This window comes from Temnothorax nylanderi, unplaced genomic scaffold (genome assembly GCF_030848795.1).
Source record: "Temnothorax nylanderi isolate EJ_2023f unplaced genomic scaffold, tnyl_v1.0 TNYL_tig0047_pilon, whole genome shotgun sequence".
In the NCBI taxonomy this organism is placed as follows: Eukaryota; Metazoa; Arthropoda; class Insecta; order Hymenoptera; family Formicidae; genus Temnothorax; species Temnothorax nylanderi.
This window is the reverse complement of record NW_027249109.1, coordinates 802,387-828,073: the sequence shown is the minus strand read 5'-3', so window position 1 is coordinate 828,073 and position 25,687 is coordinate 802,387. Positions and strand designations below refer to the sequence as shown.

Sequence of the window (25,687 nt, the reverse complement as noted above, 5' to 3'; positions counted from 1 at the left end):
TTAAACTTAAAAGTCTCAGGGTGTCCGGGCAAGTGCTCCAAAAACATGGTGTCCGCGCAGTGTTAAAGATAAATTCAACAGTATGTAACAAAATTATTTTCTGAAAGCGTATTTCTGAAGAATGATTTATAAAGATTCTATATATAAATTGCGTATGTGTATATAATAACAAATATAATTATAAATAATTTTGATATATAGTAATGATAACGTGTGTGTGTTCTCTCTTTATACCAATTGTAAGTAAGAGAGAAAAGTTAATAAAAAGTTAATCAAACATTAGCTCGATATTCAAATATTTTATTAGAAAGAATGAAAAATGAATTATAATGATGCAGCATATATACGTATAACATTAATAAATGCATGTCACGTAACAGCATTTTTTTATTCGCGACTTTGTGCGTTGCAAGAAGAAACGTTATAAAGGTATTGGTCGGTTGCGGCGCACTAACATTTCAGTGCGGACGTTCGTTCTATCAACAATTATTAGTCACTGCAAATCAATACCAGAACAAAGGTATTTAAAATATTTCTGTATCATTTTTTTATCGTTACTTATATACTTTTAACAAGTAACAAGGAAAAAATAGACTTTGAAAGTCGTGGTTAGCTGTGCATGTATTAATGTTATGTAACATTTAATTAACAATTCAATATACAGACTTACGACTTATAACCTTACAGTGGATAAAAGAAGTATTTGCACACCAGTTTTCTTACAATAACTTTGTTGGAAGGAATAATAAATAATTATGAATTGTGTCCATAAGTAACTTATTACATATATACTGTATGTAATAAATTACTTATAGACACGGACACAATTCGTATTTATGTGTTACTCCTTCGAATAAAGTTATTGTAAAGAAGCTGTATGGAAATACCTTTTTGATCCACTGTAAGGTTATAAGTCGTACGTTTCAGCTCTACTTCTCAGCAAAGCAGTGATAGATAAAAATTATTAATCTATAACTGACAAGTAGTGAATGGATAAAACGATTACACATATTAGGACTTATACATCGATTTTCAAAAATATATTTTTAAAAAATAATTTTGTCATATCCGATTGAATTTGTGTTTAAATAAGCTTTAATTTGGATATAAGAATATTTAAAAATTCTCAAAAACAATAGTAGGTAGTGAGGATCTAAAGATATTTCAAAAAATATAACATTTTCGAAAAATCTGGATGCACCATTATGTATCTGAAAGTACCTTTAACACCATAAAAATTTTGTTTTGAACATTTTTACATATTATTTTACATAATTCGCTCATTTGCTGCAACAATGATACAACTCAAAAATCGCATTTTTTGAATTATTCGTACAGGAAAAAAAGTTGTATTACATGTACTATTTACAGTTAAATCGACAATGCTCAATTTTCACGAACTCACCCGAGAGAGTAGTTGTTGTCGCTATTGTGCCATATCATTTAGTGAATTATGTACAGGTTGCAATACTGTCTTATCTCAGTCTTATCTCAGTCCTATCTCAGTTGTAATTTTGTCATTGTAGTGAGAATCCATATCTAAATATCGTAAAATTCGAAAACTTTCTTTTCTCATATATAAAATTATCTCAATTGTTTCAAATTCTTCTCTGAGAGTGCCCGACTTGTGTAATATAATGGAAGTATAATATCAACAACAAAAAAAAGAGAGTAAAAATACAAAGCTGACTCGGTTTGACGTACAAAGAAAAAGTTTTTTTTATACAAAAGAGAGAGAGAGAGAGATTTTGTATCATATAAAAAAAGTTTCTTTTGTAAAGGGAATGAATGGAGCTCAAGCGAATACACGAGCGAATGCAAAATAAAATACGCTAAATTTCAGTTAAATAACGCAAGATACAATCTTTCACATGCTTCTTCCGTTTGCTTGTCAATATAGTGCTCGTTAATGCTAATTAATCCCGAGTTATTTCCATAGTCGACCGCGCCGTGACGAAACGGCACCGGCTTTAGCATGACATTGTTATCGGGCTCGTTTTTGCGAACCTCTCTCTCGGACGATGAGCACCGCAATGCTCGGATTTCGTCTCGCGATTTATCAAGCGGACATATGAACGATCACCGGCATGTCTCTCGCGCTGTCCTCTTGCAGAAGCTTTCTGTAACCGATACTAATTAACCCGCCGACAACTTCGAGCGCTTTGCGTTCAATGATGAGCACTGAAAAATTTCAGTCACGTTTATTTCAATAACTATTTTCTTCGGTAATTAAGAATAATTTTTAAAAGTACAAAATTTTCAAGATTTTCTTTTTTGGCATATTTTCCAAATCTTACATCTTCAAATATTTCCAAAATATTTCGATTAAATCTAGAAAACTAATAGTTATTTATAACCACTTGATGATTAATCGATAAAAAATCAAGCAAAAAGCGCTTTAATGTATTTAAAGAAGCATAAATCAAAACAAGAAAATAAACAAAATTTGTTTATGAGCACAAAGAAGAATACTGTATAATTTTGCCCTTTGGAATGACTGATTAAATATACATAAGTATAAAAAAAACTTCTTAACATATACGCACATTGAAATCAGCAAAAGAAATTAATTCTTTTCCCGAAATTATATTTTTTAGATTAGTGTCCATGATATTTCCAGAATGGATTGCCCGAAGGACTTCAGGTTTTACTGAACGTATCAAAATTCTTTTATAGTTGTGATTAATACTTGTTTATAATTTAAAAAAAAACTGCAAAAGGTTTTTCTTTCAAAGTGCTACCATTTTATTACTTTTTTGTGTTTTTCATACTTCATCCAGACAATAACCGGAGATTATTCATAGTATAGAAAGCACTTTTTAATAGTAGCAATCTTTTTTTGCTTTAAATAATTGTATGAGACTTGTAGCTCGCCACACTCTGGTCCAATGGACCGCTGAACGTTTTTCGGTTTTCTAGTTTTCACATATAATAACATAATTTTCTAGTTTTCTTATAATAAATTCAGTTTAAATTTAAATTATTTTTTTGATCAGATATTATTATAAACATCTTATTCTGTATTTCCAATTTCTACACAGTACAAGCTTAAAAATATTAATTAAAATGAAAATGACAATGCGACAAAGTCGAGCGGTCTCACGATCCACGGAGTGGCGAATTAAGGACTCGAAAATAAGTGTGGCTAGCTAGAGTTAAAAAAGATTCTTTCCGCATCACGTCAATCATGTCATTAAACATCTTAAATAATGTTAATTAGTTCTACATATGTGAAAGTTTTTGTAATGTTGTTCTAACATAGAAGACTTTAGCTACAGAAACCATCTTGTGTTTTTTTTGTTTTTTTTTTTTAATCAAATCAACACTGATATACTTGTATATACGCAAGAATATATAATCTTCTTGTAAAAATTTCAATTTTTTTTCTTAATTGAACTATATAAAACTTTGTTTAACTATATAAATGACTTCATTCAAGCAAGTTTTCTTCGTTTAACGCAGTATAATCTCATTTCAAGATTAGCTAGTCTTGCGTAATACAAGTATATTAATGTTGATTTGATACTTCTTGTTTTTCTGTGTGATTATTCCTATATTCTATATAATCTTGTTTACTCTTATCAAATAACTAGGCAAGTATTAGATTAGGGTTTAATGGAATTCGTGATATATTATTGGTGCACGATAAATAGGCACACACTGTAGCGCGCGATAAATAGAAGCACTCTAGCTATTCCTTCTTATTTCTCCTTTACTCGACATATTCGTCGTATATAACGCGAGGGGATCGCGTCTAATGTCGCGTCGTCGGTGTTGCCGCGCAAATGTAGCTTGTTTTGGAGCCGATCCACGATACTTGCCTGCGTGTATACTTCTCGTTACGTTCTTGGCAGCGGATACGCTTTCGCGAGAAATCCGGAAAGCCGCGCTCGCTGAGGTCGCCTGAGATCGGCATATCTGCGAGTGATAAGCGATGAACCGCGAAGCCGGGAGCAGTGAAATGGACAAACTATGATACATGAATACTAAAGTACACGGATTCGATCGTTGATCGCAACAGTGGTTACCTGTGGTTTGTAGACTAATATCGTTTCATTTTCAAAATATTAAATAAATACGAAATAGGTACGTAATGTCAGCATAGCTCTAAAAGTAAGAATAAATAATTAACGACGTTAAGTAGATGTACGTCGAATAACCTTATTTAATAATATATTTAAATTAGATTTCTCGTAATTTTGAAAGTGCCATGCCGTTGCTTTGACTTTGTCTTATTTAAACCTTGGACTTTGATGAATATCTAAACACATCAATTCTACTGTCATAAACAGCTGTCATCACAAAAAAACTGTACATTTTGTCATTTCGATAAATCTTAAGAATTTAACGGCGAAAATAATTTATTTTTAAAAAACAAACTAGACATTTATTAATTTGTACAACAATGTAAGATCAGACTATTTTTTCGATAAATATTATGTTATTATACATTTTTATAGTTCAGAATGTGATACTTCTAAATAAAGTAAAATATTTTTTTCTTAATTTTAAATATTTCATAACCAAAACACAACATATGCTTGCCATTTATTTCTGGTTTATAATAAAGAGAAATCTCTCTCTCTCTCTCTCTCTCTCTCTCTCTCTCTCTCTCTCTCTCTCTCTCTCTCTCTCTCTCTCTCTCTCTCTCTCTCTCTCTCTCTCTCTCATATTATTAATATACAGCATAAATATATTTCTTCATCATCTTATACATATTTACCAGACTATATTGCTATTGAGATACGCGAAATTTACAGAAAATATTATTATTTTTATTAATTTTCGCATAAATTTTCAGATAATCACGTTTCAAGTTTCTACATTTTTATATCATATTTTAATAGAAGTAAATGTAAACTCTTAAATATAGTTGTAAATTATACCTATTAATTGCGCTTTCCGAAAATTAATTAGAATCGAACATCTTAACAACATAATAATATAATAATTACAAATGTAATGTCAAAGTTTTAAGCTATTGAACTTAAATCTTAACGAATAGAACTCAAGTTCAAGTATATCCTATTAATAGTCATAGTTCAGTTGACCTTGACTTTTACCGCGATGATACTGCTAATTCTTTCAGTTCGTTGTCCGCATAAATATGCGGTGTATAAACTATAGAATCATTCTAAATTAAAACAGATTTTAAATTTTTAATCGTACATCTTGATTATGTTTAATAAAATATTTAAGATTTTTATGTCCAATTATATTTACTAGTACCATTCCAGACAATTCTATTCAACTTATTTAGGATTTGAAAAAGTAAAGTGAATCCAAATTAAAAGCCAAAATCAGCTAAGCAGTAAGAATCAATATCACTCATCTATTTGTTCGTAAAATATTATTCAAATCAAAAATAAAATTTATTTCGCATGCATAACAAATTTTTATTTAACATCACAGAACAAATTGCTATCTTTGAAATTGAGTGATTTAAATAATCGAGAATTTTCAGAGAGATATTAGTTTCTTTTTTAAATAAATATGTGATCCGACCTTTTTTTGTGTGCCAGAATGTATTACGTCATCTCACTGTATATTCAGCATCTACATATTAAACTGAGTACTGACAATGAGTCAAACAATTTTCGCCTCTACGTAATTCGACACAAATCGCGTCATGAATGAATAATTTAGTCGCATAAAAAATAATAAAAATAAGATTTTATATATGCCATGAGACGGATTTCGGACTGAGATAAGTGAGCATGAGATACAGGATGTTCCCACAAGAATACCCACGGTAAAATTTATGACAATTCGATGATAATTTAAATGTACACTTGAGAGAGAACTCCCAATAGTTTCAACCAAACGTGTAAACATCGGATTGAGGTTTAGTTTAATAATGTGGCTTCTACTTTACACCTGTTTACTTTACAACCTGCGTTCGTTGCGATATCGATATCTATATAAATACATGTTATAATACAGGTATATATCGAGCATCCGGATCCAGCTTCTCATCAATACGCTGTAAGAAACAACTGAAGGACAATTATTTCAAAGAACACGATGAAAAAGACGGCAATCTTTACTGTTCTAATCGCCATCACGATAGGCCTATTACAACTGTACCTACCAAACAAGTATAGCTATCTTTACGGCAATGATACAGGAGGCTCAAGATTAATGAATGTGCTAAGGCTGGGTAAAGGGATCCTAGATTTCTGGAAAGAGAGTCGACGTTATATAGCCGAACAGGTACCGGACACGACACCGGAATTTGGAGACACGTTTGATTTTATAGTGATCGGCGCTGGTACGGCTGGTGCGACTATAGCCGCGAGGTTAAGCGAAATTTCTCAGATTAAGGTGCTACTGATCGAAGATGGACCCCATGAAAGTCTATACATGGATGTACCGTTAATTGCTGGCATGCTGCAATCAACCAATATCAACCGAAAACATCAGACCAAGCCATCCGATAAGTACTGTCTAGGCATGGAAGGAAACAGTTGTGTTTTTCCAACAGGAAAAGTAGTTGGCGGCAGTAGCGTACTAAATTATATGATAGCAACTAGAGGAGGCGCCGAAGATTACGATCGATGGGCCGAGATGGGGAACGAAGGCTGGGCATATCAGGACGTTCTTAAGTATTTCAAAAAGCTGGAAACAATGGAAATCCCGGAGCTGAAATCGGATAATGACTACCATGGTACCAATGGACCAGTACATATCGCATACCCGTCATTTCATACCCCGGTAGCAGAAGCCTTTCTAGAAGCTGGCAAGGAGCTAGGATATCCACTAGTAGATTACAACGGGAAGAACGAAATAGGATTCTCATATGTGCAAAGCACAATCATGAATGGCACTCGCATGAGCAGCAATAGGGCGTATTTGAACACCGCGCGCGATCGCAAAAATCTTCGCGTAACTCTTGAGAGCAAGGTGACAAAAGTGTTGATCGATCCTAGTACAAATCGAGCAATCGGCGTAGAATTCGTCAAATATAATCAAACTATACGCGTGTTCGCGAACAAAGAAGTAATTCTAAGTGCAGGTACCATCGGATCATCTCAATTGTTGATGCTTTCGGGGATCGGACCAGCGAAACATCTTACCGAACTAGGTATAGACGTAGTCCAAGATGCGCCTGTCGGCGAGAACCTTATGGATCACCTAACTTTCTTCGGATTAGCGTGGACAATAAACGCATCGATAAGTTTAATAATACCCGAAATGGTTAACCCTGTTAATCCATACATAACGGATTTTTTAATAAACCGAACGGGACCGTTTACAATTCCAGGTGGATGCGAGGCCCTCGGTTTCGTAAACACAAAACGACCAGAAAAATATGACGATCTACCGGATATTGAACTATTATTCGCTGGTGGTACAGTTAAAGAAGATTATATTATTCCAAAAATGTTCAATTTTAACAAATATGTACGTCAGGAATGGGTCAAATACGCTGACACGTATGGTTGGGGCACTGCGATAATATTGTTGAAACCAAAAAGTCGTGGACGGATAACGTTATTGGCTAATGACATTAATGTTAAACCAGAGATCGTACCGAATTTTCTCGACGACCCAGACGATATGAAGACAATGATTGCTGGGATTAGAACTGCGTTAAGTATTGGTCGGACAAAGACGATGCAAGCGTTCGATTCTCAATTGTTAAACATTACTTATACGGAATGCAACAATTACGAATATGACTCTGATGCTTATTGGGCATGCGCGATAAGGATAATATCTTCCACGCTTTATCATTATTCTGGAACTTGTAAAATGGGACCAAGGGGAGATCCAACTGCTGTCGTTGATCCTAAATTAAAGGTATTTTTCTTTAATTCACTAGGATATTTGCGCAAAGTATAATAAATAATGTAATGTGCAAATGTATATCCTGATTTGTGAGTTCGTATACAATATATTGCAGGTGATCGGCATTCAAGGATTACGAGTGGCAGATGCGTCCATTATGCCCGAAATTGTATCGGCCCACACAAATATACCTATTTTTATGATTGCCGAGAAGGCGGCAGATATAATCAAGGAAGAATGGGGTTATTTGAAGAAGTTACGATAGAGGTAAACTTTTATAAAGTAGCAAAGCAGGGCATCTTGACCAAATCAAAATCAGATTGCCCTAATTAAGTGAAGAATTACCAACTTTCGACATAAAAAATGTCTTAAAAGTCAAATAGCGTTTAAAGTGTTGTGTACAGGTCGAAAATTACGTAGTTTAAACCGACAAAATGCCTTCAAAGTTCAATGACTTTAAAATTATACATTAGGTTATAAATGACCAAACTTTGATAAAAGATGTGTCTTCAAAGTCGATTCAACTTATAAGTTAAAATTAGAGTCCTGTTTGAAGGAAATGTGACCTGGTTGTATTACTTAATTTCAATCTCATAGGCGATATGACTTTAATTGGTCAGAATTACCTAATTTTTACCATATATAAGTCCTATATGTTTGACTTGACTAATAGGGAATATTTTAGGCGCGAAATAGACTTCGCATTTCTCTATATATCGATCCAGCGATCTCGACTTCAAAGTCAATCTAACTTAGAAATAGAGAAATCGGACTTATTAGTCAAAATGCCTTATTGATCGACAAGATGACCTCAAAATCAACGACTTTGAAGTAAAAATGCCCCGATCAAGGAAATCTGCCCTCAAAGTTTGGTATTTGGTTTTCACAGTAGGGAAATTCGACCTACAGGTCGAAATTCAGACGAAAACGTTAAATCGGCCATTATTATGAGAACTAGTATGTCCGCCATGATACGCCAAAACGCTTTCTAAAATTAGGCATTATAAAATAAATTATATTATATCTCTCGGAGTGACTAAGAATTGAAAAAAAATCTATTTCACGATACTTTTCACGTAGGTGCGAGATTAAAATATTTTTATTGTGCTAAATGCAAAACTTATTATTGCTAAATAATTAACGATTAATTAATAATTGCTTAAATTATTTATTTTCGACATCGCGTTGCTTTTAACGAAGTAAAATAAAATTCTGTACAGAAAATTTTCTTTCGCACTTATATTTCTGTCACATGTCACACGATATTCAGTTTCAAAACCGACGTAGTGGTGGACTCTGTTAATATTTTATTCTGAGTTTCCATGGGTGGTTGGAACCATATGCTATGACTGTAGCATAGACATCCGTCTTGGTAGAACTAATATGGAATATATATTTTTTCATGATGTGCAGCGCTGCCATCTACTAGATGTCTCAAAGACAAAGGTTAGGTCGAAGAGAGGGCACAAATTGGTCAAAATTACCAAAATATTACCGATATTCGACCTTCTGCTAGGTCCATTTCACCAAATCAGACTATGACTTATAAGGCGAAATGCCTTGCATTACCTAATTTCAACCGTAAAATTACTTCAACTTTATTCCCCACTTACCTTCTTTCGACGTCGATTCGACGTAAGTTGGGCTTGGTCGAACAGACTTTTGAACCTATCAGAAGGTCGAATAAACGTAATTTCGCCCTATTTTGCTGCTTGGGTAAACTTTTATAAAGTAATTATATTATTTTGCTATATTTTTTTAGTACCGCCTTACGATTGTGGTAATAGTACAAACACGTAAATTCATTGTATTATTCGAAGTATAGCTTTTGAAAAGGAATTGAACTAAAAGAGTTAGTTCGAGTATTGGTCGATTTAGTTTAGAAAAATGTAAAAGTAAAATAATATTCAAGAAAATGGAAAAGCTACATATTAATTCTGATAGAATTAGTTCAAATTTTTAAACGTTAAAAAAATATTTTTGGAAAGATAAACAATGCAAATGTGTGCGTGTAATTCGCAAAAAAGAGTTTTTTAGGACAAATGAGAAATTATATTTATTAGAGAAAAATCACTTACATAGAAAGGTCTTGAAATTTAATCAAACTTTAATGCTGTTCCATTTCCGCAATTTAATTAATTCTGTTGCTGTATTATGTTTATTTCATATCTTGAATAGCTAATCGCGTAATATGTGTATCCTTACAGTTTGATAAATATTAAATTTTTTATTTTATATATACAGGATGCCCCGTAAAGACTGTAACCGAGACTATGATAGTTTTTTAATATAAGCATTTGAAATTAATGAATTAAAATTCGCACGCTATGTGTGATACAATACATAGTGCTAAAACCGAAAACAGATTATTATTCCTCTTGTTAATATCGATATAACGGTTACAAATGAGATGTTATTATTCTTAATCTTTATAAGACATCCTGTAGTATAATTAACTTCTTAAGTCAGTTCCAGACCAAATAAACAGCGCAAACGGACACAAATAAACGATTCATGGATAACGATAACGCTGCAAATACAAATGAATCCAAATATATCGGAAAACTCATTTTCCTCTTGTCATTACATCAAAAGAAAAACGCATGTAAAGTCTAATTAAAAGAAAATCGTAACATTCACACTATTAAGCATTCTATATTTTGGGATCTTTCCAGCAAGCGACAAAGGTCGACACTAACATCATTCTATCTTTCTTTTTTGACAATGAGTAACAAAGACAAAACGGCACTTGTGTCAACTTGTGTCGCTTGCTGAAAAGCTCCCTTTATAGTTTAAAATAATCGGCAAGTATTTTTTGCAAATATTTTGCAAGGTTTTAAAATTCTTAATATTTTATAAGTTTCTTTCTACTATCACATTGTATTTCTTCCTAGTTATAGTAAATTTTATAAACAAAAACAAAATTAAAATTATTTTATTGAATTCTGTAAAAAAATACTATTTTATTAAATTACATAAAATATTTTATGTAATTCTCAGATATATTAAAATATTATATATATATATATATATATATATATATATATATTGTATATAACATAAAATTTGTATATAGAATAATGTGTATAGGTATGCCGACAGTCGATGCATACCTAACGATCGTGTAGTCTTCATAGTTCAACTTATATAATATTACAACAAATTCATTGTATATATAATATTCATTATATATATAATATTTTAATAAAATTAATATTTCTTATTTATATTCATACAACATTATTGTTTATACCGAAGTACAACAAGTATTGTTTATATCGAAGATCGAGACTTCGCCGCGCGCGATGTCAGTTTTTACTTCTGTATGATCTTCTAGACAAATAATGCGAAATGTAAAATAATCTAACATTAGTGTAAAAAATAAAAAAAATTAAACAATATATTGCAGTACATTCAAATAATAATAAATATTACACACATTCAGACCGAACAATAAGAATTACTGTACTATTATACGAAATAAGATCCATTTTTGAAAAGTCATTAATCATTATGTTAGAAAAAAATGATTTTTATACATGGAATAAAATTTGCGTTTACTAACCAAAAAATTGTAATATGCTGATTCATAATATTGCACTATATAAAAAATAAAAGAATTGATTTATCATATTTATGTGTAAATGTGACTTTCATCGATTTTGCATTATACATCTTGTATCTGTTTCGACAGCAGCTAACAAAACGTACCTTGAAAATATACAAAAAATATTATTGAAAAAATAATAGTAATTACAATTTTTTGTAAGAAATATTTTCAGTAATTTCAATTATTTAAAATGGTCTTATTCAGCAAAAATTGCATTTTTATTTATGAATTAAATAGCGACATGATCTCTTCTTTCTCTCGGCACTACAGGCATATTTTATTTTATACCATATTAAGCAAAATACGCATCCTAGAACAGAACCTCCAGTCAAATTTTGAATTTTACAATATCTCATAAGACATAAGAAAAAGTTGTTTTATCATTATATCAAAAAATATTGCATGCAATAAAGTCAGACGTTTCATAAGATGACCCCACAAATCATGCTGGAGAGAAATCGATGTACGTAAATATGACCTACATGACTGAGACAAAACACAAGAATGCTCACAAAAGCATGAGGTCTCGGTCGATGAAAATTAAAAGGCATATTCTCTAGAAAGTTCAGTTTATTATTTAATCGAAAATCAGATATCAGAATCAATTCAACAACATGGACCAAATAAATAATGTATAATAAAAGATTAACAATTTAGAAGATCTAACGTTAAAAAAGTAAAATATTAAAACATTACATTGAAAATTAAAAAACTTCTATCAAATATGTGATTACGCAATAGGTTAATTTTTCACATTATTATCGGCACAATTCCTGCGCCGTTAAAACAAGTTGCCCATTATGACATAAATATTAATCAAAAGGTAAGTCATACAATTAATAATTCAGAAGAACCGATGTTGCAAGAGCAAAATATTAACATACATGATAAATTTAAAAAAGACTCCTGCCAAATGTGAAATAGCGCAATAGTCATTCATTTCTTTTGTCTGGAGGAAAGAATAGCCATTTATTTCTCTATCTCTTCGTCGTGACATTAATACGATCTTACGAATTCTTTGGAGGGGACACAAGTATATATAAAACTATATACACAAAGAATCTAAAATTGTTCAGTTAAATTTTATGAAGCCTCTACTATAGTCGCGAAAAGTGACAGCTATATAAGGTGTAAACTTAAAAGGCCAGATATATCGAACGACCAGGCACAACATTTCCTGTTATTACACATTATTCAACATATTTAAAGGCCAATTATTATTCAAATATGCTGGACAAGATTCCGAGTCTCCTCCACGTTCTCAGTATCGGTACTATAATTAACTCGTTACATGGACACCCATACTACAGCAGTCTTCATGGCAATAGTAATAACGGATGGACGTTGCAAAAATCACTAAGCTCAATTATTAATTTCTTGAAGCAGAATAAACATTATTTACATCAAGAAATACCAGACACAACACCGCAATTCGGAGACACTTTTGATTTTATAGTGATCGGCGCCGGTACGGCTGGTGCAACTATAGCCGCAAGACTAAGTGAGATACCTCGAAACAAAGTGCTGCTGATTGAAGCTGGTTTCCATGAAAACCTCTTTATGGACATCCCAATGTTCGCTCCTCTCCTCCAGACGAATAACAACATCAATTGGCGCTATCGGACCAAGTCATCCGACAAGTACTGTCGTGGCATGAAAGATAATAGTTGCCATTGGCCGAGTGGAAAAGTAGTCGGTGGCAACAGTGTGCTAAATTTTATGATAGCAAGTAGAGGCGGCGCCGAAGATTACGATCGCTGGGCCGAGATGGGGAACGAAGGCTGGGCATATCAGGACGTTCTCAAGTATTTCAAAAAGCTGGAAACAATGGAAATCCCGGAGCTGAAATCGGATAATGACTACCATGGTACCAATGGACCAGTACATATCGTATACCCGTCATTTCATACACCGGTAGCAGAAGCCTTTCTAGAAGCTGGCAAGGAGCTAGGATATCCAATAGTAGATTACAACGGGAAGAACGGAATAGGATTCTCATATCCGCAAAGCACAATCATGAATGGCACTCGCGTGAGTAGCAATAGAGCGTACTTACATCCCGTGCACGATCGTAACAATCTCCATATGACTCTTCAGAGCACGGTGACAAAAGTGCTGATCGATCGTATCACAAATCAAGCAATCGGCGTAGAGTTCGTCAAGAATAAGCAAAAAATACGTGTGTTCGCGAACAAAGAAGTAATTCTAAGTGCAGGTACCATCGGATCATCTCAATTGTTGATGCTTTCGGGGATCGGACCAGCGAAACATCTTGTAGAACTGGGCATAAACGTCGTCCAAGATGCGCCGGTCGGCGAGAACCTTATGGACCACTTAATCTTCTACGGAATAACATACAGAACAAACGCAGCGGTCGGTTTACAGTTGTCCGATCTGATAAATCCTATTAATTCGCATATATCGGACTTTATAATAAATCAAACTGGACCGTTAACGATTCCGAGCGGGTGCGAGGCCGTCGGTTTCGTCAACACAAAACACCCAGAAAAGCAGAGCGATTTACCAGACATTGAATTATTGTTTACCAGTTTAACATTGAAAGATTTTCTGTTCCCAAGGTTATTAGAACTTAAAGATCCTATAATTCAGGAATGGGAGAAGTACAGTGGCAGCTATGGCTGGACTGTTTTACCATTATTGTTGAAACCTAAAAGTCGTGGTAGGATAACATTGTTGGCTAACGACGTTAATGTTAAACCAGAGATCGTGCCGAATTATTACGATGATCCAGACGACGTCAGGACAATGATTGCTGGGATTAGAACTGCATTAAAGATTGGTCGAACAAAGGCGATGCGGGCGTTCGATTCTCAGTTATTAAACATTACTTATACTGAATGCAACAATTACAAATATGACTCTGACGCTTATTGGGAATGCGCAATAAGGATTCTCTCAATGACGCTTTATCACAATTGCGGCACTTGTAAAATGGGACCTAGGGGAGATCCGACTGCTGTCGTCGATCCCAGATTAAAGGTATTTGTTTGTAAATACGTATTAGAATATTCATGCAGGATATCATAATAAGCAGCATGTGCTTTATAATTCATATGTAATATTTTGCAGGTTATTGGTATTGAAGGATTACGAGTAGCAGATGCGTCCATTATGCCCGAAATTGTATCGGGACATCTAAGTATACCTGTTTATATGATCGCCGAAAAAGCAACAGATATGATCAAGGAAGACTGGGGTTACTTGGAAAATTATATATAATTATAATAATCTTTTATGAAGTAATTGCATTATTTTATTATTTCTTACTCACATACATGTTTACTTTATAATTACGACGATAATATAAATGCTCATATTTGATGTACCATTTGTGAGGTATCTTTCAAAAAGCAATTGTATTTAAGAAAGAATTCGAGTATTAGTTAATTTATTTCATAAATTCAAAGAGTATCTGTAAGTGTAAATGTGAGAGACAGAGAATATTTAAGAAAATAAAAAGAATATTAATTCTGATTTTATAAACTTTTATTTTTAAAGATTAATGAAGTCTTCTCCAAAGATATGACAATGCAAATATGTATAATTTGTAAATATATATAATTTGGCAAGAAACCACTTTTGATTTAAATTGAAGTATACAAAGTATATTGAAGGAAAATTACACATAAAAACTCAATTATTTAAATAGAAACCATATAAAAGGACTCTTGAAATCTAATTGAACTTCAATATTGTTTCTTGCCTGCAATTCACTTGATCTTTACTCTATTTATATTTACTTTACATCTTGAATAGTTGTATGGTACGTAATATATTCTTACAGTTTGATAAATGTTAAGTGTTAATATCTGTGAGCAACTTTGTTAATTAAAAACGGATTTAATGGATTTGACGGCACGCTCGAAACACGCAATTATTCATATATATATAAGACTATTTAATTTTTACTTATCCAAATATAGACCAAATAAACAACGGAATAGTAATATCAATGCCTGCGGACAGTTGTAGCGTTACAATTACCCCCTTGTAATTGCTTGCTTGGTTTTACCACACAGAGATAAATTGCCTCATTGTCAGAAACCGAATCGCGGTGTGAACAGAGCACTTCCTGACCTCAAATCTCAACAAACTATTTTTTTTTTACTTTCAGAGATCTTATATATTGTCCTCGCACTTGCACCTTTTGGCACAAAACCCAGGAAAGACTACTAAAATTTTAAACGCTTATATTTCATAGAGAAAAATATTTATTTACATTCATTATTTCTATTTGTTTGGCTTATATTCATTTCATGGAAACAATATTACTTTAAACAAAACATTATTTTGTCGAATGCAAATTTTGTAGTTTTATTGCATTAAACCATATTGTTTAACAGAAAAAATACGATTGTTTGAAACAATATGTTTCGACGAAATAACATTTTCTTTGATTACACGAAATATTACTCAGGAAGACAGAATTATTATACTTCCTGCGATAGATTGAAATAAAACATTTCTTTGTATAAAAATGATATAAGGGAGACCGGGGCTATCTGTCTACGGGGGCTACGTGTCCACAGTACTGCTATCTCAAGTTTTAAGAGACAGATGTCTCTACCATTGTAACAAGTAATTGAAAAATGACCACGTAAGATATTTAAATGTTATTTGTTTTCTTGCGATGCCTCTCGCAGACGCTATATACGTTAAAAGAAAAGCGAAAACAATTATTCATATTTTTCGACGGTCGAAAAATTTGCTGTGCGACAGTAGTTTAATTCAAATTAAAGTAAGCAATTCATAAAATTATCAATTAATATATAGTTATCAGGTGTGAGAAGCGTCAAATCTTAATTCCGCATTATCTAAAATTGGCAACATGTTAAAGACTGAAAAACGTGGTCGGGGCTATCTGTCCTGTTTTTGATTGGGCAATGTGTCCACACTTCATTGACGAATTGTTCTTTTATAAATAGATAATGGTGCGTAACTACAAAAGAAAGACTTTCCTTAAGACGGATAAGGTAGACATACTAGACATATCCAATAAAATTATATTTAGAGCGATTAAAAGAATAAAAATTAAGCGAGAATCTTTTTGTAAAAACAGCGTTAGACTTTGGAATAAATGTTCGGGCTCTCACTCGCTACTGTAAAAAAGTGACCTACGAGCAACTACTTGATCCTGCAATTCAAGAATCGTCACCAAATTTTTATTTTTAAAAATACACGTCAAGTTAAATATATGAATTTGTCTTAAATTATTAAGTATTTTATATTTCAAACGCTGCCGAGAATAAAGTAAAGGCCCCAAATAAAAAAAAAGATTAAAGAATTGAGGGGACAAAAGAAACTCATCACATTGATTTTGCAACAGACTCAAAATCAGTTTAATGCCACCGTATATAAAGAAAAGTCAGCTCTACGCAGGAAACTTGTCAAAAAATCTATACAAAGTGCCTACTACTTCTCTGACTCCAACGACTAGGCAGTTTTTTCAATATTATATATTAATAATAAATAATATTATAAATAAGTATAAAAATACAGAGAGAGGAGATAGAGAGCTTGAAGAGAAAGGTACATAGACTAGAACAAGGCGCAGGGAAAAGGAAGAGAGAGGATAGCGAGGAGAGTAGAGACAGGCAGGAGGGAGAGAATTGGTGGACTGATGATGAGAGGAATGATGAAGAAAGAAGAAAGAAGAATGTGATAATAAGAATAGAGAAAGATAAGTGGACCAGAAAGGGATCGAACTGGGAGAAAGTGAGAAAGCTGTTCGCAGAAGGCCTGAAAATAAAGGTAGAGGTGAGGGAAGTGAGCCTGATAAGACAAAGAGGAGATTGGGTGACGGTCCTAGTGAGGATGGGAAGAGAGGAGGATAAATGGAGGGTGCTAGAGGCGAGAAGAAGAGAAGGGAACAAATTAAGGATTAAAATGGACGAGGACAAGTCAGTAGAGAGGAGAGCAAGAGAAAGAGAGGAGAAAGAGAAAGGAGTAAGGAAAGGAGGAAGGAGGAAGGCGGAAGGTTATACAGGACAGCGGACGAAGAGATAGCAAGTAAGATGGAGGGGAGCCTTCTGATGGATTCAGACGAGGACAATGAAGATAGAAAAGGAGGAAAAGCGAAGGCAGAGTAAAGAGAAAGGACAGTGGCAAGCCGGAGGAGGTGGAGAGGCGGAAGGAGGGGAGGAAGAGCTGCGACAGGAAGAAGAAAAGAAGAGAAACGACGAGGGCAAGAGAAATGAAAGAGGATGGACGACGAGACCGCGAAGAAAATGGAGGAGAAGATGCTCACGGATACGGACAACGACGAGGACCATAAGAAGACTAATGAATAATATTATGATATGAAATATTGTGTGTTAATAACAAGGGAAGGGTCAACCCTCGGGGTCACCGATTTTGTCGAAATTTTACTAAAATGTAATATTGATATAGAAGTGACAAATGCTGTACGGAGACGATGCGCTTCTCAACCGTTGCCGAGAAATCGCGATGTACTTATATTACAGTATACATCATATACAATATATTTATTATTATTATTATTACTTTTAGACAAAAAAATGTTTATGATTATAATTTTAAAACTGTGCATAAAATGTTCGTAAAATATTAGCGATTTTGAAAGTAAATAAAAATATATATATATTGGCGGGGATATTTACATAATATTAAAAAAATTGTATGTATATTTATTGGTTTATTTATTAGTTTTGTATAGGTATAAAAAAAAGGTTACAATAAAAAAGGCTCCTATATTACTACAAGAAAAAAGAGAAATAGCATCTCGTGAAGATGTTATAAAAATTCACTCTTTAATATTGCATTATATCTTTAAATGCTCCGGTATTTTCACTTATGATTAAATACGCATGGTTTGCATCAAAACTGACGAGCGAACGGCCGAGCTTTTTGAATGTTAATGATGTGTGTTTTCCTGTCTCATTATTAAAAACAAAATGTGCTTGCGAAAAAATTGGATTTATAAAGTGTGCTTGGTGTAAGTCAGTTCTATGTTTCACTTGTTTTTTTTTATTTCAATTACTCTAAAGTTTGTAAAGTTACAGAGCAAGACGACGAATAATCGCAATCATTTTATTATAATATTCTCTTTTTGTACGCCTTTTTTTATTGTAACATTTTTTTTATACCTATACAAAACTAATAAATAAACCAATAAATATACATACAATTTTTTTAATATTATGTAAATATCCCCGCCAATATATATATATTTTTTTATTTACTTTCAAAATTGCTAATATTTTACGAACATTTTATGCACAGTTTTAAAATTATAATCATAAAAATTTTTTTGTCTAAAAGTAATAATAATAATAATAATAAATATATTGTATATGATGTATACTGTAATATAAGTACATCGCGATTTCTCGGTAACGGTTGAGAAGCGCATCGTCTCCGTACAGCATTTGTCACTTCTATATCAATACTACATTTTAGTAAAATTTCGACAAAATCGGTGACCCCGAGGGTTGACCCTTCCCTTGTAAGATTATTTGTACAGGGTTGGGTACGTCCCTACAAAACGCCCTTTCAGACCCCTTGGGGTAATAAAGTATCATTTCTATCTATCTATCTATCAAGTATAAAAATAAATATAAATAATGTGTTTTTTATTAACAAGGGGAGGACCAGGTAGTGCCCTCACCGATTTAAATAGATTTTTAATATGTTGTAGGGTTAACCCCCCACTAATTAATGGTAAAGTGGCACGATGCAATACTCGAGCATTCGCAAGATATTTGCATCAAAAGTTTTCGTGCACCTTATCTACCGAGCACGCAAACGAATTTCACAAGTAGTTCGTGTGGCACAGTGGATAAGGCGACGCGTTAGAACGCAGGTTACGCGTTCGAGTCCCGCTTTTTCCAAATTTTTTTTCATTTTTCAATTTTTAAAAAATATGCATTTGACAAGAAGTAAAGTAAAAAATTATTATTTTTCGAATGCTCGAGTATTGCATCGTGCCACTTTACTATTAATTAGTGGGGGATCAACCCTACAACATATTAAAAATTTATTTAAATCGGAGACTACCTGGTTTTCCCTAAGCGGACAGATAGCCCCGCTAAAAAACTAGTTATTGTTCGTTTGTTTTTTTGATTCGAGCCAAAACAGGTTACGGATCGAGATAATCGCTCGGCGAGCAAGTTAGCCTATTTCGTCCGGCTTGAACGCAACGGCTGTGCAGCAAGAGCGACGTGATAATCGATAAACCAATCATCTTACTGCGTTTTCAAAGAAGCAAAATTGTTTCTTGCCAAGTGCGAACGTGAAAACCATTAGGTAAGTAAAGAAGAAGTGTAAACGTGAAGTGTTTGAGAGTTTCTGACGGGGCTGGCCGACGTTTGTGTGCGATCGCTCACTCACGGATATTTTCTAGTCGCGCACCGTTTTCGTATTTCGTTTAATCTTTCGACACTGACCGTATCGGTCCGAGACAAGGGGATCAAGTGCCATAAGCCTTCCGCGCTTTGCTTCAGTTCAGCCATTAGTAATGTGTAGGCACACACGTCGTGCTCAAGTCATCTTCAGTTTTTTCTGGTGCTAACATCGGAAAAGTAGTTTGGTTCGTTCGTTTCCAAAAAAAGATTTCGTTAAAGTTTGATTTAAAACGAGTGTCTTAAACGATATTGCTTCATTTTTAGAAGCATGTGGATTACCACATACCAATAGTACAATACTATGACTAAAATAATAAAATTGTTTTATTTAACAAAAATAATTTAAGTAAAATATTCAAATACTTTGACTGAAATAATAAAATAGTATAAGTTAAACATTCAATAAAAAAACATTCACTTTTTATCGAGAAAATATTTATTTTAAGGTAAAGATAGATTTTATTTGAAAAGTCAAACAATTGCATTTTATAGTTTAAACATTGGTTTGGTTGGACTATTCCAATGCATTTTCTTTGGAATAGAATTTTAAGAAAATTTGTTAAATCTAAAGAAATATTTCTCTCTGTGTTCAAGTATGCGCTGCTATTTCCTGCTGAACAAAGCAATTCTGGATCTCAAATCTCAACTAACTATTTTTTTTTACTTTCAGGGATCTTAAATATTGTCCTTGCACTTGCACCGTTTGGCACAAAACACAGGAAAAATCTAAGAATTTTTAATTTCGTACACTGCTCAAAGATTATATAGGAGATCAGTTTTTGCTCGTTTTTAAACTGTAATTTCTCAGCGAATAATTAACGTAAAAAAAAATTGAAAAAAGATTTTACAGGGGAAACTCTCTACTATAAGGTGCTTTTTTGTTCAATTTTTATCCAGTTTAATACTCAAAGACGTGGTCAGCTTTGAATAAGGACGTATTTGAGATATCCAAAATCTTGAAATTTGCAGTCTTCCACTGCGTAACAAAAAAATTGGCCAACATAATCATTGGTATCGTCTCAAAATACGGACTTTGCCCTTTCAAATAAAAAATAAAACTTTGTTTTACGCCGATTATTTAGCGAGATATCGCAATTTAAAGTAACCCCTGTTTTTTTATGATTTTAGCACGATACCGGCATTTGCGTAACCTGATGTGCACCACGGGCATGTTGCTCGGTCGGATTTTGCACATCACATATATATATGTGTATATGTATGTGTGTACATGTAGAGGTTTCTTTTAGTAAGAAGTGTCGTCACTCTTCGCCGTATTACCTCGCGCAATCTTGATCTCATATTGATGCATTTTTTTACATCAGAATTGAGAAATTTTATTCCAAATTTGACGCAGTGCCTCTTCAATCTGATGTAAAAAAATGCATCAATATGAGATCAAGATTGCGCGAGGTAATACAACGAAAAAGCAACACTTCTAAAAAAAACCTCGTACATGTACACTCCATACACATATACATACATACATGATGTGCAAAATCCGACCGAGCAATATCCCCGCAGTGCACATCGGGTTACGCAAATGCCGGCGGTATAGTACTAAAATCATAAAAAAACGGGGGTTACTTTAAATGATATCTGGCTAAATAATCGGCGTAGGACAAGTTTCTTTTCTTTATTTGAAAGGGTCCGTACTTTGAGATGGTATCAATAATTATGTTCGCCAATTTTTTTGGTAGGCGGTGGTGGAAATAAGACTGCAAATTTAAAGTTTTGAATATCTCAAATGCGTCCTTATTCAAAGCTGACCACGTCTTTGAGTATTAAACTGGATAAAAATTGAACAAAAGCACCTTATAGTAGAGAGTTTGCCCCGTAAAACTCTTTTCAAAAATTTGTTTACGCTAATTATTCGCTGAGTAATTGCAGTTTAAAAATGGGCAAAAACTTACTGAGAAAAAGTGGTCCCCTAATTTTTTTTAGCAGTGTATATACAAGTACGCGCTGCTACTTCCGGTTGAACAAGGCACTTCCGGAACTCGAATCTCAACAAACTATCTTTTTTTACTTTCAGGGATCTTAAAGACTGCCCTCGCACTTGTACCTCTTGACACAAAACGCAGGAAGGACCACTAACGGTATTTAATTACATATATTCAAGTACGCGCTGCTACTTCCGACTAAACGAGGCACTTCCGAACCTCAAATCTCAATAAACTATTTTTTTTTACTTTCAGGGATCTTATTGCCCTCACACTTGTACCTTTTGGAACAAAACGCATGTTAATTTTCGCTCCAAGAACGCGCCAAACTTCTACTACGTGGCTACAAAAATATGCAATAAAAAATAGAGGGTCTAAATTGAAAAAATTGAAGCGACCCTGACTTGACCTTTAACGACTCCACAAAAAGTCTAACTAACACAGTCAGTAAATAGATCTTTTTAAATCCTACAACTTTTGTCTAAAACATTTCTTCCAAAAATGATATTTTTTCCGAGATAATTTAATGTTCCGATTTTTTTATTACACCTTGCATAAGGCGCACACTTAAAATTACAGGCCAGGTATATATGACGAGCATCTAGGCATACTTTCTATCATTGCACATTATTCCATATATTCAAAGGCAAATTATTATTTAAATATGATGAACAAGATTCGGAGTGTCCTCCACGTTCTCAGTATCAGTACCATAATCAACTCGTTACATGGGCACCCATACTACAGCAGTCTGCATGGCAATAGTAATACCGGATGGACGTTGCAAAAATCACTAAGCTCAACTATTGATTTCTTGAAGCAGAATCAACAATATGTAGAACAAGAATTACCGGATATGACACCCCAGTTTGGAGACAGATACGATTTTATAGTGATCGGCGCTGGTACGGCTGGAGCAACCATAGCCGCAAGACTAAGCGAAGTGCCACAAATTAAAGTACTGCTGATCGAAGCTGGTTCCCGTGAAAACCTCTTTATGGATATCCCAGTATTCGCTATCGTCCTCCAGACAAACAATAAAATAAATTTGAACTATCGGACCAAATCATCCAACAAGTACTGTCGGGGCATGAAAAATAATAGTTGCCATTGGCCGAGTGGAAAAGTAGTTGGTGGCAGTAGTGTGCTAAATTTTATGATAGCAACTAGAGGAGGCGCCGAAGATTACGATCGATGGGCCGAGATGGGGAACGAAGGCTGGGCATACCAGGACGTTCTCCAGTATTTCAAAAAACTGGAAACAATGGATATTCCAGAGCTGAAATCGGATATTGACTACCATGGTACTGATGGACCAGTACATATCACATACCCATTTCATACTCCGTTAGCAGAAGCCTTTCTAGAAGCTGGCAAGGAGCTAGGATATCCACTAGTAGATTACAACGGGAAGAACGGAATAGGATTCTCATATCTGCAAAGCACAATCATGAATGGCACTCGCATGAGTAGCAATAGGGCCTACTTGCATCCCGTGCACGGTCGTACCAATCTTCATTTGACTCGTGAGAGTACGGTGACAAAAGTGTTAATCGATCGTATTACAAATCGAGCAATCGGCGTAGAATTCGTCAAGAATAAGCAAAGAATACGTGTGTTCGCGAACAAAGAAGTGATTCTATGTGCAGGTGCCATTAGATCACCGCAATTATTAATGCTCTCCGGCATCGGACCAGCGAAACATCTTACCGAACTAGGCATAAACGTAATTCAAGATGCGCCAGTCGGCGAGAACCTCATGGACCATCCAGTCTTCTTTGGATTGACATTTACAACAAACGCAGCGGTCAGTATACAATTATTCGATCTGATAAATCCTATTAATCCGCATATATTGGACTTTATAATAAATCGAACGGGATTATTTACGATTCCGGGCGGGTGCGAGGCCCTCGGTTTCGTCAACACAAAACACCCAGAAAAAAAAAATAATTTACCAGACATCGAATTATTGTTTGCTGGTGGTGCAATGAAAGATATTATTATGCCAAGGATATTGGGATTTAATGATCCTATAACTCAGGAATGGGATAAGTACAGTGGCAGCTATGGCTGGTCTGTTTTACCAATACCGTTGAAACCTAAAAGTCGCGGTAGAATAACATTGTTAGCTAACGACGTTAATGTTAAACCAGAGATTGTGCCAAATTATTTCGATGATCCAGACGACGTCAGGACAATGATTGCTGGGATTAGAATTGCATTAAGTATTGGTCGGACAAAAACGATGCAGGCGCTCGATTCTCAGTTTTTAAACATTACTTATACTGAATGCAACAATTACGAATATGATTCCGACGCTTATTGGGAATGCGCAATAAGGATTCTATCAACGACACTTTATCACTACTGCGGCAGTTGTAAAATGGGACCTAGTGGAGATCCGACTGCTGTCGTCGATCCCAAATTAAAGGTATTTGTTTGTAAATACGTATTAGAATATTTATGCGGGATATCATAATAAGCAGTGTGCTTTATAAATTCATATGTAACATTTTGCAGGTTATTGGTATTGAAGGATTACGAGTAGCAGATGCATCTATTATGCCCGAAATTGTATCGGGACATCTAAGTATACCTGTTTATATGATCGCCGAAAAAACGGCAGATATGATAAAAAAAGACTGGGGTTATTTGGAAAAGTCATAATTATAATGAACTTTTATGAAAAAATAGCATTATTTTATTATAAATAGCATTATTTATTATATTTTTACTCATATATGTTTTTACTTTATAATTACGACGATAATATAAATTCTCATATTTGATACATTATACGTGAGATATATCTTTTAAAAAGCAATTGTATTTAAAAGGAAATTCGCGAGTATTAGTTAATTTATTTCATAAATTCAAAGAGTATCTGTAAGTGTAAATGTGAGAGACAGAGAATATTTAAGAAAATAAAAAGAATATTAATTCTGATTTTATAAAATTTTATTTTTAAAAATTAATAAAAATTTTAAAAATATATATTGCAAGGCAAATATGTATAATTTGCAAATATATATAATTTCCCAAAAAACCACTTTTGATTTAAATTGAAATATACAAAGTATATTAAAGGAAAACCACACATAAAACACATAAAAACTCAATTATTTAAATATAGAAACTACATAAAAGTTTAATTGAAAGAAATTAACACATTCTCGAGACCTTGATCTGCCACCCGACTGAAAGTCCGATACAGGAATCATTTAGATATATGTAGGCCAAGGTAAGCAAGATTGCTGAATAATCGCATATTTCTTTATTTTATGGCTCTAATATTTATTTATAGCACGACGGCGTCGTGCGTGCAACACTCATCTTAAATGTCTATTAAAAATGTCTAGAGAAGGGTACTAGTATATAAAAATACACATAATGACATTTTGAAATTATAAACTTTACAAAGTCTCTACTGTAATCGTGCATTCAGTGACCGCTACAAAAAGTACAAATTTCAAACGAAACAAGTATATACATATGTTAAGCACGCAGGCAAATTTCTTAATATTACATCTTATTCAAGGCATTCAAAAGTCAATTATTATTCAAACATGCTGAACAAAGTGTCGAGTTTCCTTTATGTTCTCAGTATTGGTGCAGGGATTAACTTATTACATGGGCACACATACTATAACAGTAATTACAACAATGATATCAGCGGATTAAAGTTGTCGAAATTACTAAAATTAGCTATTGGAGTGAATAATGTCTTGAAACAAAATCAACATTATTCAAATCAAGAAATACTGGACAAGGCGCCGCAGTTCGGACATACTTTTGATTTTATAATAATTGACGCCGGTACGGCTGGAGCAACCATAGCCGCAAGACACTCCTCAAATCAAGGTACTGCTGCATGATCAAAACTGGTTTCCACGAGAACTTCTTTATGGATATCTCGGTGTATACTCATATCCTGCAGTTCAACACCAATTGGAACTATC

At 33.7% G+C, this 25,687-nt stretch overlaps 4 protein-coding genes across 4 annotated transcripts in view; 3 read left to right on the top strand and 1 right to left on the bottom strand.

The window, feature by feature from the left end:
- The window catches only part of Nau (myogenic-determination protein nautilus), a 63,524-nt gene that overhangs the window by 13,009 nt on the left and 24,828 nt on the right, over positions 1 to 25,687 (bottom strand). The gene's annotated exons all lie outside the window — the stretch shown is intronic.
- On the top strand, positions 3,538 to 11,424 carry LOC139772226 (uncharacterized GMC-type oxidoreductase Mb1310-like). Its single transcript, XM_071705735.1, has 4 exons — positions 3,538 to 4,086; positions 5,944 to 7,803; positions 7,907 to 8,076; positions 9,526 to 11,424. Exons 2-3 carry the CDS (start codon positions 6,025 to 6,027, stop codon positions 8,054 to 8,056), a joined length of 1,929 nt encoding a protein of 642 aa, XP_071561836.1. The 5' UTR covers positions 3,538 to 4,086; positions 5,944 to 6,024; the 3' UTR covers positions 8,057 to 8,076; positions 9,526 to 11,424.
- On the top strand, positions 12,219 to 14,896 carry LOC139772222 (glucose dehydrogenase [FAD, quinone]-like). The gene is made up of 2 exons (XM_071705730.1): positions 12,219 to 14,401; positions 14,492 to 14,896. Exons 1-2 carry the CDS (start codon positions 12,629 to 12,631, stop codon positions 14,639 to 14,641), a joined length of 1,923 nt encoding a protein of 640 aa, XP_071561831.1. The 5' UTR covers positions 12,219 to 12,628; the 3' UTR covers positions 14,642 to 14,896.
- On the top strand, positions 19,253 to 24,668 carry LOC139772221 (glucose dehydrogenase [FAD, quinone]-like). The gene is made up of 5 exons (XM_071705729.1): positions 19,253 to 19,970; positions 21,818 to 21,881; positions 21,981 to 22,168; positions 22,305 to 24,159; positions 24,249 to 24,668. The coding sequence occupies exons 4-5, from the start codon at positions 22,390 to 22,392 to the stop codon at positions 24,393 to 24,395; spliced, it is 1,917 nt and encodes a 638-aa protein (XP_071561830.1). The 5' UTR covers positions 19,253 to 19,970; positions 21,818 to 21,881; positions 21,981 to 22,168; positions 22,305 to 22,389; the 3' UTR covers positions 24,396 to 24,668.